General features: G+C 37.7%; 1 protein-coding gene across 5 annotated transcripts in view; it reads left to right on the top strand.

Moving 5' to 3' along the window:
- Positions 1-12,309, top strand: part of SMPX (small muscle protein X-linked) — a 40,843-nt gene that overhangs the window by 673 nt on the left and 27,861 nt on the right. For 4 of the 5 annotated variants that reach the window (XM_085559797.1, XM_085559802.1, XM_085559820.1 and 1 more), the window contains exons 2-4: positions 3,028-3,087; positions 8,290-8,379; positions 11,998-12,151. In XM_085559797.1, the coding sequence (XP_085415923.1) occupies positions 3,049-3,087; positions 8,290-8,379; positions 11,998-12,138 (270 nt within the window). In that variant the 5' untranslated portion in view covers positions 3,028-3,048 and the 3' untranslated portion in view covers positions 12,139-12,151. Of the gene's footprint in view, positions 1-403; positions 528-3,027; positions 3,088-8,289; positions 8,380-11,997; positions 12,152-12,309 lie in introns of those variants that run through there. The other variant, XM_077781648.2, reaches the window with a different exon arrangement.

Genomic DNA, 12,309 nt, shown 5'->3' with positions numbered 1-12,309 from the left:
TTTCATTGTACTGGTTGGGTCTCACAGTCGTTCAGCTCCTGTCGAAGTCTTTTAATAAGATAATGCACTGCAGTTCTGTCTCCAAAATGCCTGTTGTGCTTGATGCTGTGCATGCAGTGGGGGGAGAGGACAGCTTCCAGCTGGGGCAGGGGGAGGGCTCTTGCTGTTGTCTGTGTGCTACTGTGCATCTCTTGTGTGCATTACAAAAGATGGCATTATGATATCTCATCGTATTTAAAGCAAATTTAATAAATCAGCTTATTATCTTGCTGCATCCCTGTCAGTAATTATTTCAGCAGAAAAACAGAAGATGATAGGTTCCTTTGTTTTACAAAGTTTCGCTTCAAAACACTCATTTATTTCACTGCAGCTGTCCTATATTTCACAAGTAGTCCTGCCTGTGAGTACTTTCACTGCAAAGCAAGGGAATTTGCAAGGGAAGGCTGCCCTAAACCAGCTCCAAACTGAATTAGCATTGCCACTGCTTTCTAAGTTTGGCTCAGCATGCAGCCCATAAAAGGTAAAAGGTAAGGTGTGTGGGGAGGCCAAAAAGGCACCGGGGAATAGAGGCAGCGTGTCTGCTTTTTTCTGCCTGTCCGAGATGTGAAATCCTGCTGTGGAAATGAGGGTGAAGTGGGATTTTTTCAAGTTTGCAGAGCTGATTGGAATACCAGAAATAACTTAATACAATCAGTGCAGCACTCTTGACTCTCTCTCTGAGATACAAGGTGAAAGAAAAAAGGAATTTCTAGAAATTAACTAATCACTTCTGTAATGGATACTTCTGTAAGCTAAGGTTTATTTTCCTATGATTGATGGTCAGTATTGCTCTGTAAGGAAATTCAGGGAAGGGAGGGAAGGGGAAAGAGCCAGAGATCTATTTTTACTCAGTGGTGTGCTGTTGTCCTGATTTCTCTGGCGGTAATGAGGACAGCACGGTCTGGTAGGAAAATCACCTCCTCCAAAAGCAGTCCTACACAATTGTATCATGCATCCCTCTTTAGGAACCGGTGTCTGATTGCAGTAATTTCCAACACTGGCTGCTTGTGAACCCAGAGCACCTCGCTGAGGAGCACTAATGCTGTGCTTGTTGCAAAGCTGAGGTTCAGGGTAAATCCTTCCCATTTATCTCTAAGTGGCCCAAGAGGTGTGTATGGGTGTTTTTGCAATGCACAGGCATGCAAGATGAAGTACATCTTAGCAAGAATTTCTTCGTGACAGTGTTTGGGAAGTAGATCCACTATGTTTCAAAATATTTAATGCTATTTAAACATTTTTAAATGTGCTTTTGTTTCTATTTTTCATTCTGATTAGAAAGATGAGAAGTTGATTAAAAATTAATTAAACATTCTATATTATGACTCCTATCTTCCCAGTCAGTTGGGAGATTGTTGTGTGTTTATTTTAGAATACAGTCACTGATCAATGGAACAGTTATTTATATGCCTAGTAAAGGTTTTAAAAAATAAAGGAGACAGAGTGTAGTAAATACTTTTGTGTTTTTGAAATCTGAATTTTGTCTTGAATGTCATTTGCTGAGATTGCATCCCCTGAAGTGAATTATGAAGTTTTTTAAACTCCCTCTCATTTTAAGATTGTATATATAAAATCACAATATAAAGTTCATTAAAGGAATGCTGGTTTTATTTTGCACAGTGGGATTCTTTCTGATTTATGAATTTAGTGGAAGCAATTTAAACCCAAACAATTTATGAACATGATTGTCCTCTGAATGCTGTGTTGGTTTAGACACCACTTTTTGCAGCTCGGAGTGTGACTAGAGGGAGACCTCTAATGGCAGGTAATTTGTATTTTTGATTCTGTTCAGCATCATACACAGATTTAAAACTGATGTGAGAATATGCAGGAGGAAGTCTTCTAGTCAGTCCCAGCAATACAAATTCAGGCTGATATTGCTGACATTCCAAGTGGAAGCCAACCTACAACTCATTTGTATGTTTTTGGGGGACTGCCTCATGTGGCAGTTACACTCTTTGAGGTACCCAAGTCTTCACACACTGTTAATTTCTTGGTGTATTTCTACTGTTGTCTCCTTTGTAATTTATTTCTGTTGTCATTACTTCCCTTCCTATCTAAGATTAAATACAGTATCAAAAATGTGCTGTAGTTCATTGGTGATCAGTGACTCTCCTGGTGAATTAATTTCTCAGCTTTTAGAATTACTGCCTTACTTTATATTATGATAGTTAAATAACAAGGCTTTGATGAAAGTCTACTCCAGTAAAAATCTAACTTCTCCCTATTCAGTGAGAGAATAAAAGGCTGAGATGGCATTTCAAATAATCAGCTAATAAAAATTTATTTTACTTTGATATGTTCCCCTTTGCTATTTTATATTAATACTGTATCAGTCCATATCTCTCCACTTGCATAAAGTTATATGGAAAATTATGTAATTTTGGATCTCATTGCTAAAGAAAATTGATGAATCTGTATGATTTAAAACTTTGAAGGGAGGCTACTTTGTGCTCTAGCAACTGTCAAGGAGAACTTTTCTGCTTGACCATCTTGATCACTTTCAGTCCACAGGCATTAAAGATTTGCAAGGATTGAGAAAGAAAATGGTTATGTCTGCATTTATCAATATTTTCTAACAAGTTACATTTTATTTGAGAGAAGGCTTAAACTGAAAGTTCTTATAATACCCACATACATACTGTGACTGGGCTAATCATATACTGCTTGTCCTCAAATCTTCCTTTAATTCTTACTCATTTTACAGTTCTGTTAAGGTTTGAGAGATTCCTTATCTCTACTCATTATTATTTTTAATGTGAAAGAGATAGCTTCATTTGTGGCTATGAAAGATTAATTGGTGAAGCTCAAGTGTTCTGTCTCCTCCTGATATCAGAAGGAATAACTAAACAGCTTGGAAACTGAGATGGAAACAGGAGCTGGGCAGATGAAATGGATGCCTGTCAAGAGGCAGCATGGGTTAAGTTCTAGCTTATCTTCCATAGCTATCAGAATGTCAGAGCCTGTAACACTTTCCAATTTTGCTTGCAGGGATAAGCCTCTGTTGTAAAAATGTCACAACAACCAGCATCACATGTCAAAGCCATTCAGGTAAGAGACAGCATTTATGTTTTTAATATAATAAAATAATAAATCTCATCCTCCATTGCTTTGCAGACTGCATTTTTACTCAGACAAAGCACCATGGTAGTGCTAGCTGGGGTTATTCTGTTAAAGTGAAAAGCTTAGTAGATATGAAAGCACTGAAAAAGTGTGACCTGGAGATCATCTTCTGATCTGAGCTGACAAAAAAAAAAACTGGATCAGATAGGTTCATTAATCACTTGTTTGCATGGTCTTTGCAGTGTTAGGTTATGTCTACTGGAGGATCATCCAAGCAAAATATGGTAATGCATCTGCATAACTGTTAAGTAAAAGTAATTCCTGCAACTATTAGATTTTCCACAAAGCCAATATAATGTTGGGAGAATTAGAAGCTAAAAAGATAGCATGGGTGTTGTGAAGATTTTCATGTCTGCATTCTTAAGGAGAAAAACCTTCAAGTCCAAATAACTGTTTAAGAAGCATTTATTTAGAAGCCAAAGGAAAATGAGAGAAACGTTGATATTTAATTTGAAAGATTCTTGTCTGCCACATACCTCTTCAATGATATATTGAAGGATGATGGAGTTGATTGTTGCATACTTGTAGCTTATAAGGATAGAATGGATTGTTGCATAATTGTAAAAGAAACAGCTGGAGAATTATCCCAACATCATCATGAAGTAAGGTCATGAAGTACATGTTTAGTTTATGTTATCAATAGTTCTTATCAAAAGGCCAAATATCTTCTGAACTGAAGAATCTTACAGAATTCTCATGTATTTTGTAAAATGCACTTCCAATGAAATTTTACTACAAGTTCAAGTTGCCTTACCTAAGAAACACAAAATGAAATTTCTGAAGTCTTTTTTGTTCTGTTTTCTTGAGATAATACTAGTGCAATGGATTGGAATATCAAGATTAATTAGCCAGGGGCTAGGCAGCATACTGAAAATGTAAGGCACTGTGAAAATGCAGATTCTTTTTATCATCATCATCATCATCATCATCAATTCTGCCAAAATAGGCATGCAAAATACTGTACTCTAATTCTGTTGAAATTAGGGAAAAAAAAAGAAATTTTGCCAGACTTTTGATTTCACTCAGTTCAAATTTTAATCCCTCTTTTACAGTGACTATAGAAATGTTTGTAGGATTAATGAAAAAATATGGCTCTTTAATAGCTGAAAAGTATTAATTTATATTTTTCATTTAAATTCCGTAGGTACATACATACATTTCTAAGGAATTATTTGGTTTACATTTTTTTCTTAGAGATGTAATGCTAGGCTGCATTTTATTTCTAGGATGGCTTCCAACTTCTAAATATAAACAATGCTCCTAGGTTGTTCATTTTAAAAATGCATTAAATTTAGGCACTAGGTGTAATATTTTAATAAACTTTAGTTTTTGCAAACGTAATTTGAAATGTGAGAAAAATTACAGCAAAAAATTAAAATATATCTATTAAGCATTGTGTCATAGGTGGTTCTAGCAGGGAGACTTGCACTTGAATTGATGCTTGTTATGCTTTGAGCAGTCTAAGAACTATGACTCAAAATGTCACATTACTTTTATACATTGTGATTCATATCTTATGATCCTTTGCTATTGTGTGCTGGTATAATAGGACTGATGTGCCCTGGGGAATGCACATCATGCTGCAGCAATGGGAATGTAATGGCACCTCACTAACTGAAGTGTTTCATGGTGTTCTGTGTCTGAAATGGTTTTTTCTCACTGTACTAGATATAGACAAAAATGTTCACTTCCCAATAGCTACTAAATACAGATGCGTGAGAGGCAGCAACTGGTTCCCAAGAGCAGTTTGGGGCAAAAGTATGTTAATTGCTGGAAACAATTGCTGACCTCCCCTTCACAGTGTGTTAAAGGCTGTGAAAAGCTCTGACTGGAAATTATTTTAACTTTAAACATTCTTGGTTTCGCCCAGAGGTAAGGGTGAGGAGGTTTCTAGGGTTTTTGATTGTTGTTGGTTTTTGTTGTTTTTTGGTTTCTGGATTGAATTCCATTTTCTCTATAGCTTCTGTTTCTTTCTTTCTTTCTTTTCTTTCTTTCTTTCTTTCTTTCTTTCTTTCTTTCTTTCTTTCTTTCTTTCTTTCTTTCTTTCTTTCTTTCTTTCTTTCTTTCTTTCTTTCTTTCTTTCTTTCTTTCTTTCTTTCTTTCTCCCTTCCCTTCCCTTCCCTTCCCTTCCCTTCCCTTCCCTTCCCTTCCCTTCCCTTCCCTTCCCTTCCCTTCCCTTCCCTTCCCTTCCCTTCCCTTCCCTTCCCTTCCCTTCCCTTCCCTTCCCTTCCCTTCCCTTCCCTTCCCTTCCCTTCCCTTCCCTTCCCTTCCCTTCCCTTCCCTTCCCTTCCCTTCCCTTCCCTTCCCTTCCCTTCCCTTCCCTTCCCTTCCCTTCCCTTTCCCCTTTTGCCTTTCCCCTTTCTCCTCCCCTTTCTCCTTTCCCCTTCCCCCTTTCCCCTTTCCTTCCTTTGTTAATTTTTTTGTAATTAAATACATTTCTACAGAAGTGTCTTTCCAGATTACTCAGGTATTCATCTGGACAGCCAGGAATGGCTGTGATGCTCTGAAGGACTGATCCATAACAGTCCTCAACTCATGCACAGCTGCATCATTTGTATCCTAACCTTAATACACTCTCTCTATTAATAAACAGAAAGAAGAACACACCAAAAAAAATCTCAAAGTACCAATTTAATTGAGTCAAACCAGCAATATATTAGTATGCCATTTTTACAGGTGTTTTTCCTCTGGTCTGTTCAGACGGACCCTGGTTGAGCACATACCTAGTAAATATGGTAGGCCTTTCAAACAAAGAAAGAGGCAAACTCAGTTGTTTTCATAATTAGCATGGTTAAACATAACAATCACACTTAGAAAGTCTGTCTAAAGCAATTATAATCTAGGATTTCCAGAGTCTAGAAAAGAAAATTTCCTATTTAGCATTTTACTGGATGGAGATCCTCTACGGTCATATCTACATCTCAACTCACAGGTGACAAAAGTCTTGAAATGTATTTTTAAAACAAAACTGTGAAATTGTGCTGAACACAGCACAAGTCTTTGCAGAGCTATGCTGGTGTACAGAATTTGGCACACCCATTACACAGCTGCTCATCTGTGAGACAGGACCAGCACTGGATTAAGAGAGATTCACAGCTCAGGACTTTGCTAACTACGGTCAGGAATTGTTTGGAAGTGTCATATTTTCATTTCATGATGTAAATATTTTAATTTACAGTATGTGTTATTAGATCCAAACAGTTTTAACTACGTCTTTCTTAAAGGACGTTCATTTTACTAAGTTATTTTGTCATGACTGTGTACTTCCTGCCTGAACTCTAAGCAGGCAAAAAAGTACAAACTGCGTTAGTGTGACACAGATTACTGGGAAACTGCTGAAGCAGACCAAAGAGTTGTTTATTGAATTTAATTAGCAGCTTGGGACTTAGTGGTTCAATTTTGCTTTCTGAACCTCTTTTAGTCACTGTTGGTCTGTCAATCACAGTGGGAAATGCAAGGGCTGTAGTGTTCCGTGGGAGGCTGGCTTCTGCTTTGGCTGCCTCCAAGGGGAAGGAATGTCCAAGTTCAGGATGTGCACCACAAGGAGGGATATCTCTTACAGTTTCAACTCTTCAAACTTGTATAACCATGCTAGCTGTAATTTGCAGAGAAGTTTCCCATTCCAAAAATCGAAGCTGTCTGGAGATACCAGAGCTTGGTGGGGCAGTTACTTAAAAGAAGAAATAGCAAACCTGGGTTTTTTCCACCCATAAATGAAATGAGTTAGTTAGGAGCTGTGAGGCTGAAAATGTCCTGTCCCCTGGGAACTTAAAAAGTGCAGGCAAAAAGTTTCACAATATCTAAACTAATGCCCAGTGGAAAACCTTTATGAAACAACTAGTGGTTGTCTGTGACCCTGCAGATATTTGGCAGCCCTACTGAAATTACAGCGTCATCTTACATAAATAACATAATGAGAAACAGGTAAGTAGAATACAGGAAAAGCATTCATTTCTTGGCAGTTGGATTCGCTCCTCATTTGCTTACAGCTGTCAGAACAGTTGTTGTTACTGAAAAGCGTGAGCTGTTTTCCTGTGGTTGCCTGAGTGGGTCACGATCTGCAAGACCATAACTTGAGCAGAAGGATGGGATTATTCATCTTCATTTAGTGCAGATCAGTCAGATGGTAAAGGACAAGAACAGAGCTCGCTGTTAGAAGGTTCTCTGCTTCCGCTCCGTAACATTATCGATTCAACCCCAGGTTTCACCAGTGGGAGTCGTGGTATTTTGATGACATTTCCTAGGAGCAGCTTCTCTTCTGAGATCACGAGATAAGAATAAGGATAAATTGTGCATTTACTTGATCATGCCATTTGACTTTTAAAACAATCTTGGCTGGGTCACATTGAGAAATGGATACTTTTCAGCTGCTTTTTCCTAAGCAGTGTTTTGTACCATTCTATTCCCCAAAATCTTTACTTTTAAGATATCCATTATCAGCCCAAATTATGTTATGGCTACTGGTTTTCTGCCCCAGATAAAATATGATATTGATGCAGTTGTGTGGGTATAATTCTGGAGGGAGCTTGCAGAAGCCAGGGGCCAAGTGGTCTGCCCAGTATTGGAGCAAGTTCAAGTATTTGCAGTTCATACCAACTGGGGGTAAATTTTTTTGGTAAAATCACATTTTAAATACTTATGGCTTAAGATGACCCAGAGCAGGCTTTCCTTCTAAGATTCCTGTGATTAACTGGTGTCATTGGAGAACGGATAGTGGTCCAGTCATTGGGTGCTATTGAAGGATTTGCATGATTTACACTTAAACATTGTTTTTGGCACTCACTTTCTGTTTGACCTTGACCAAACTGAAGCAGACCCAGGTGCCTAAAGACACTTTAGTGTCCAGTACTCATTTGTTTTAATGGCCAATGAAATCAGAAGGCATTAGTCTAAAATGCACAACTTCAAAAGCTTTCTAGTTTGTTTTTCCACTTTCTCTCTTTCAAATGGAGATGAAAGCACTTCTCTTTCCACAGGAGTGGTGTGGCGATGCATACATTAAAGGCATAAGTGCTTGGAAACCATGATGATGTCTATATGCTTATCACATTCCTTTCGAGTTTTGCCATTTACCAACTGTATCTTTATTTATCAGTCACTATTATATGCATCATAATTTCCTCCTCACAGGCTAATATTAACATCCCAATGGGAGCATTTCGACCTGGTGCCGGCCACCCTCATAAAAGAAAAGAATTTACACCTGAAGAAGTGGAGGAGGTAAGCACAAAAGATTTTTTGATTTTTTTCTGACGAGAATCCCTGCAATACAATGGAAGCCTTTAAAGTGATCTTGTATCTCCACATACCAATCTTAGGTACCACAGCTGAACACGCACTCATCATTCATGGAAATAAATGGCACTTACTAACACTTCATGTATAAATAGTTCTGCTTTTGGTGCCAAAGCACCTATAGGAATATAAACTGTTTCAAAGGTGTGTAGCACTGCTTCCCCGGCGGGATGATATCTGCTGTCAGAGATAGGATTTCACCAGAAGTATTTGCCTAGATGGGAGCTGATGAGATACAGCAGGAAAAGTTATAGCAAGGCTTTGGAAGACTTTGCTGCTGCCTGTCGCCCTGTGGTGTGATTTATTGTTACAGCTTAAAAGTATTGGAACAGGTTTTCAAACACAATGCTTTTTGGAAGGTTTATCAACAAGAAGAAATTGAATGTGAAGATGCTTACAAGTTAAACCAGAAATTCTGAACCCATTTAACTGCCCAGGGGTGAAAATACTCCATTTTAGACTGAATTCTGTATTTTCATGCTTGTATTTTACAGGAAGTGTTTAACACTGAGTTTTGAATATAAAATCCAATTTATACCTTAACTAACATTGGTCACAAAGGTTATGATTAAACACAGATATCATATTTCTGAATCATACTAAAGCATCTTAATTACCATTAACTTCAATAATAAATGAGACCCTAACACCCACAGTGGAAGAAAAGGTAGTGGTAGATACTCCAAGCAAGATGAAAAAGATGGGTACTCCAGGTTTCCTGGCCAGTTTACTTAGTTTGGATTCACAATCCCTACATGAGAACTCATCCTGCTGGGCCAGAGCTCCCACTGCTCCTCACAGCCAAGGGCAGGACAGGCTACGTAAGAGCCAATGCTTCTTTTCTTGTCTCAGATTTTTTTTCTGAATTTTGCCATATTTTCATATAATGTGCTCTGTGCTTTGTTTACAGAGAACTTTCCTGAAATAATCAAACCTAGGCTGACTTGGCTCTTATGAAGATTTAAAAAACAAACATAAAAAATTACCTTGAACACATATTGTGACTTTCTCCCTTGGAAAGGAATCAAAGCATATTCTCTCTGCAGTAATTAAAGTGGTGAAGGAGTGCATGTTATTAAGCAGAAACTAATATAGCATGTGTGAGTTCCAGTAGTGTTTGAGAAATAAAATAAGTGACTGGTGCTGATAATTGCATTTCTTTAGGTAATTGAATGTTGCTTTGTTTCTCAGCTGTATGAATACTCTCTAGGAGAGAGAGTATTATGGACTAGGAGAGAGAGGACATTATGGAAGTTCTTGGCCCAGGTTTTATGGGCACTACTTAACCAAACCAATGGGATTACACACTACAGAAAAAGATCTTGTTCTAGGAATAGAACAAAAATGCTACCAGTGAATTTGTAATTTCAATTTTCTCATCTTGTTAAGTTTTGCCATACAGCTCATGATTTTTAAGAGTGATTTTAGACAAATGCAACTTTTGCTAACAGTGCATAATCACTGTTAACTGCATTTTCCACTGTATTTTAAAGCATTGACATAGGAGATGAGGGAAATATGGATCTTACTCAAAGGGGTGGTGGAGTCAGATGGAAATGTATATTTTTGAAGGTCAGTGGAGCAGATATGTTAACATGAAAATAAATGGAGGGTGGGAATTACAGAAAATAACACTTCTTCAATCAGAGTATTCCCATGCTTGTATTTTTTAACCCGTATTGGATATCTAAGTGACTTCCAGGCTTCCTTCCATAAAATGGAAGGCTTTAGTCTAACCTCGGCTGTGTGCTGCACATGGAGTGAGTGATACAGGGAGCAGTGAGGTCACAAATAGCAAACTCCTGAGGCTGGGAGAGAACGCTGACAATTTATGGAGCACAAGGTCTCCAAAATGTGTACAAAGCTTGCACCACTTGTGCTACAAGAGGAATGGTATTGCACGTGACTTGAAATGGTATTTTTTTTACATAGTTTCTGCTATGTACTAATAAGTACTACAGGGTTCAGAGAGTGCTTGTTTCTGCTGATTATTCAGATTAGCTGGAAAAACTGTCAAAGGAAACAATACAAGCTCATGGCATCTTTGACTACAATTTTGTGCATCCTTCCAAACAGCTTCTGTATCAATTTACTTATTCTGCTGCTGTGCTTTGCTACTGTTTCAGGATGTTAGATCATTAAGCCAGATATCAGGCAGTACATACAGTTCCTGGTGCTGAATTACTGGCTGGGATTTGAAATTATCTAGCAAAAAATAGTAAAATATTATTAGTATTATCTTGGATTAATTAACAGTGCATTGGCTAAAATGTGAGGAAAGATAACACAAGTGTACCGAGCCAAGAAATGTAATTATCACTTCAATTTTCTTATATCTGGTGGTCTTAGGAAAGTCCTTAAAGATCAGATAGGAAGAAAATGACAGTTTTCTACAATACCTTGTTTGTTTGCTACTTGACATTGCAGTCTTGTTCCTGATTAGCATATAGTCCATTAGTCAACAGAGGAAAAAAGAAAGGGGTTTACTGGCCAATAATATTTGACAAGTGATGTTGGAATTTAAAAAATTAAGTTAAATATTAAGAACCGACTGTTCACAGTTAATGCACCTTTTCAAAAAAGGTGGCTAATAAATCTAAATAATGATTGAACTTTAAAAAGCCCATCACAAGATGACATTCACAGAGTAATCAAAAATGAAAAATAATTTCATCATGAACTTATTTGTAATAAAATATAAATTAATCTCTACATGTACTTGATTCCTCCTGTATACCAGCTTTATAAAATACACAAGAGGCTGGAACAACAATAAACCCACGTCTGGAAATCTACTCCTTCAAAATATTACCCAGTCTAGGGTAGAAATGGTCTAAAATACTCACCTAGAAGCAATAGTACAGCTGAGGAACTACCAAGGGCTGAAATACTGTGGTTCATTGGGAAATTAGCTGAGTTGCTCACTATTGTGTAATTCCTGTTATTTAACTGGCATTTTTACAGTGTCAGCAAAATAGCCATGCAGCACTACCATAATTCAAACATAAAATTACAAAAACCCATCTGGTCTTGCAAATGAGGTTATGAAAAGTTAAATTTCAACTCATGTTGAACTTGCATGGAGCTTTTGGAGTCCATAACCTACTATCACAGCTCTTCTCCAGAGCTGCAGAAGGGCATGATGATCTTCCTCTCCAAGTGTCTGGCAACTGTGAAACTCTCAAAGGAATTAGATGATAAAAATTGTTCTTCTACTTTTTTGTCATCTAAAATATGAAAAATTTGGAGTTGCCTTTAATTCTCCAGTCAGTTATTTTCTAGTAATTGCCTGGCACTTTAAATTCTTACCCATTCTAATCCTCATTCCTCTACACTGAGCATCTTCTGTCCTTTTTAGAATGTTGCTAGACATTATAGACAACAACCAACAAATCAACGTATCTCTTCATGCCTCCATCCTATTTTCCACTGGGATTGCCTTTAGTATAAAAACATCATTTCCTGTTTTTAAATAACTGGTCTATGCTCATGATCAAGAGATTGTTTTTGCAGCAGGAAAGTCACTGGTGTCCTTTTGTGCAGAATGCTTCTGCTTCAACGGAGGAGGAGAAAGAGAAGAAGCTGCTCCCAGGAGCTAAGAAGCTTCCAGGTCCTGCTGTCAACTTGTCAGAGATTCAGAACATAAAGAGTGAGCTGAAATATGTCCCCAAAGCTGAACAGTAGCTGGAAGAAGCAGGTGAGTAGAAGAGAGCTTCTCTGCATGGCTCTAGGAGGAGCAGGCTGATCCAGAAACCTCTCTAAGTAAAAAGATGGCTTTTCAATTACTTCAGTGGACCTGGAGTCACATCCCATAATTCAAATAAAAAATATTAGAGGTCATAATTGGGATTTTCT

Source organism: Lonchura striata, chromosome 1 (genome assembly GCF_050655825.1).
Source record: "Lonchura striata isolate lonStrDom1 chromosome 1, ASM5065582v1, whole genome shotgun sequence".
Classification (NCBI taxonomy): domain Eukaryota; kingdom Metazoa; phylum Chordata; class Aves; order Passeriformes; family Estrildidae; genus Lonchura; species Lonchura striata.
Note: the sequence above shows the minus strand (reverse complement) of the source record. Positions and strands in the feature narration are given on the sequence as shown.